The following is a 1,986-nucleotide window of genomic DNA, read 5'->3' on the forward strand; positions in this document are numbered from 1 at the left end:
AGAAGAAGCCATAAAATTGATAATGAGAATTAAATTGTATAAAGTGTTGTGATCAATGAGAAAAGAAAAAGACTTTGTGATGATGAGCTTTGTTAAAAGACCGGAAGGAAAGAATGGAAATTTGTTTTTGTGTTTGGCGCTGAAGAGAATGACAATTTGTTTTTGTGTTTCGAGATGAAGAGAATGAAACTTGTTTTTGTGTTTTGAGATGAAGAGAATGAAACTTGTTTTTGTGAATACAATGTTTGGTGATCAAACGTATATATAGAGCAAGAGGGAACAAACATCTTGTGACTTCAATAAGTCACTTTGTTGAATACAAAACTCATGACACTGGCACATAGATACAAAACTTGTGACACAAACATTCAAAAACTCGTGACACTTACAAAACTCGTGACACAAAAATTCAAAAACGCATGACTTCTATTGCTTGTGACAACGCCATCTCGTGACCTCTCTAACAAAACCGACACCAAGACTTCTGACTTCTTTGTCTCGTAACTGCACATGAAAAGACACACATCACATAATAAACTTGAAATTAAACAGAAGAGCTAACAGAACAGAACATCTAACAAACAACAGAAACAAATCACATAATATAACATAAACCGGAAACATACATAATGAAACTTGAAATTAGCGGATTAAACATAGAGACTGTCAAGGAGTAAACATATAGAACATGAAATTAAACATAGATAAGTAACATGAGTTCACACTAAAGATTCAACATCTCCGTAAGTAACTTCTTCTTTAGAGCATCTTCAAATTCAGAAAGTGGCTCTTTTTTGGAGATGAGACTGTCAAGCAATCCCATCTTCTTAAGCTCTTTTTTGATGGCCAGATCTTTCTCCTTAATGCTCCACATGGTCTGAAAGTGAGCTGCACCTTTCCCTGCCTCCTTATCAGCTATACTTCTCTTTCCAGCTGCTCCTTTAGCTGCCTTAACTCCAGGAGGACGTGGAGATTCTTCACCGAGATCAGCCGGAGCTTGAGAGCTTTCTGATTGTGCTCCATCATCACACTTTCTCTTCTTACCGGTTCCATCAATCTTCCTAGTAGCAGCTTCACACCATTTCTGGTCGTCCTCAGCTCCTCCCACGCATGGTGAAGGTTGAATTTGATCTTATGATCGTTGTAGAAGATTTCGTGTGCCAGTTTAACAGTATCAGCCTCATTCTGACCACTTGTTTTCTATCTTGTTGCAGCGGCATAGCATCCACAGAACTTGCAAACAAAATCATTCAGTTTCTGCCACCTTTGCTTGCACTGCATGGGCTCTGGCTTATCACCTCCACCCACCTTTGGACTAGCTCCATAGTAATCTGCAATACGTTTCCAGAAAGCTCCTGCTTTCTGCTCATTGCCCACAACAGGGTCCTTGCTGGTGTTTAACCATGCGCTAATCAGCACTAGATCATCCGAGGGACTCCATTTCTTTCTTCCTTTACGCTGTGTAGGAGAGTCTTCATAGAAGCTAGATGTTGCAGTTGCTTGAGTACTGAACAGAGGGAGTTGTGATGATCCGATATCCCCATCGAGTGGAAAACTCGCATAAGGAAAGGGAGTGTCTTGTTGTCTGTTCAACAGATCAACAAAATTGGAGGGTTGAGTATGTGGATTCGTAGAATCCATTTCGTAGAGGAAGAGAAGAGAGAAAGAGAGAAGCAATGTGTTTGAAGAAAGAGAGAAAGAGAGAAAGAGATTGTGTAAGAAGATGAAAAGAAAGAAAGAAAGCATACAGTTTTAATAAGAGCTTTGAGTTGAGTTAAATAGAGATGAGAAGACATGTTCCTAACTTATTTATTACCTAAGCAGACAAGCATTCATCACAACCATACATCACAACCATTCATCACACGAATTTCACTAACCACAACCTAACAAGCATTTATTAAGCTAACTATTATCCACACTAAATCAATTAAGAAATTTTTTTTTTACTGATATCAATTCTTGCAAACTTACCGAGACTCTGAA

The 1,986-nt window shown here is 38.5% G+C and overlaps 1 protein-coding gene across 1 annotated transcript; it reads right to left on the reverse strand.

Annotated features, from left to right (window-relative positions):
- Nucleotides 1–724: 724 nt before the first annotated feature.
- Nucleotides 725–1,641, reverse strand: LOC125592295 (glutathione S-transferase T3-like). The gene is made up of 2 exons (XM_048767087.1): nt 1,299–1,641; nt 725–1,131 (listed from the first exon to the last, which is right to left on the reverse strand). Exons 1-2 carry the CDS (start codon nt 1,639–1,641, stop codon nt 725–727), a joined length of 750 nt encoding a protein of 249 aa, XP_048623044.1.
- Nucleotides 1,642–1,986: the final 345 nt, after the last annotated feature.

The sequence above is a fragment of the Brassica napus genome, chromosome C9 (genome assembly GCF_020379485.1).
Source record: "Brassica napus cultivar Da-Ae chromosome C9, Da-Ae, whole genome shotgun sequence".
Lineage (NCBI taxonomy): Eukaryota > Viridiplantae > Streptophyta > Magnoliopsida > Brassicales > Brassicaceae > Brassica > Brassica napus.

What these genes read in the sequence shown, in the direction of transcription:
- LOC125592295 (XM_048767087.1), bottom strand. Translation starts at nt 1,641, where the DNA reads ATGGATTCTACGAATCCACATACTCAACCCTCCAATTTTGTTGATCTG. An exon ending in TAGTCCAAAGGTGGGTGGAG is followed by an intron (nt 1,132 to 1,298) that starts GTGATAAGCCAG and finishes AACGATCATAAG; the next exon opens with ATCAAATTCAACCTTCACCA.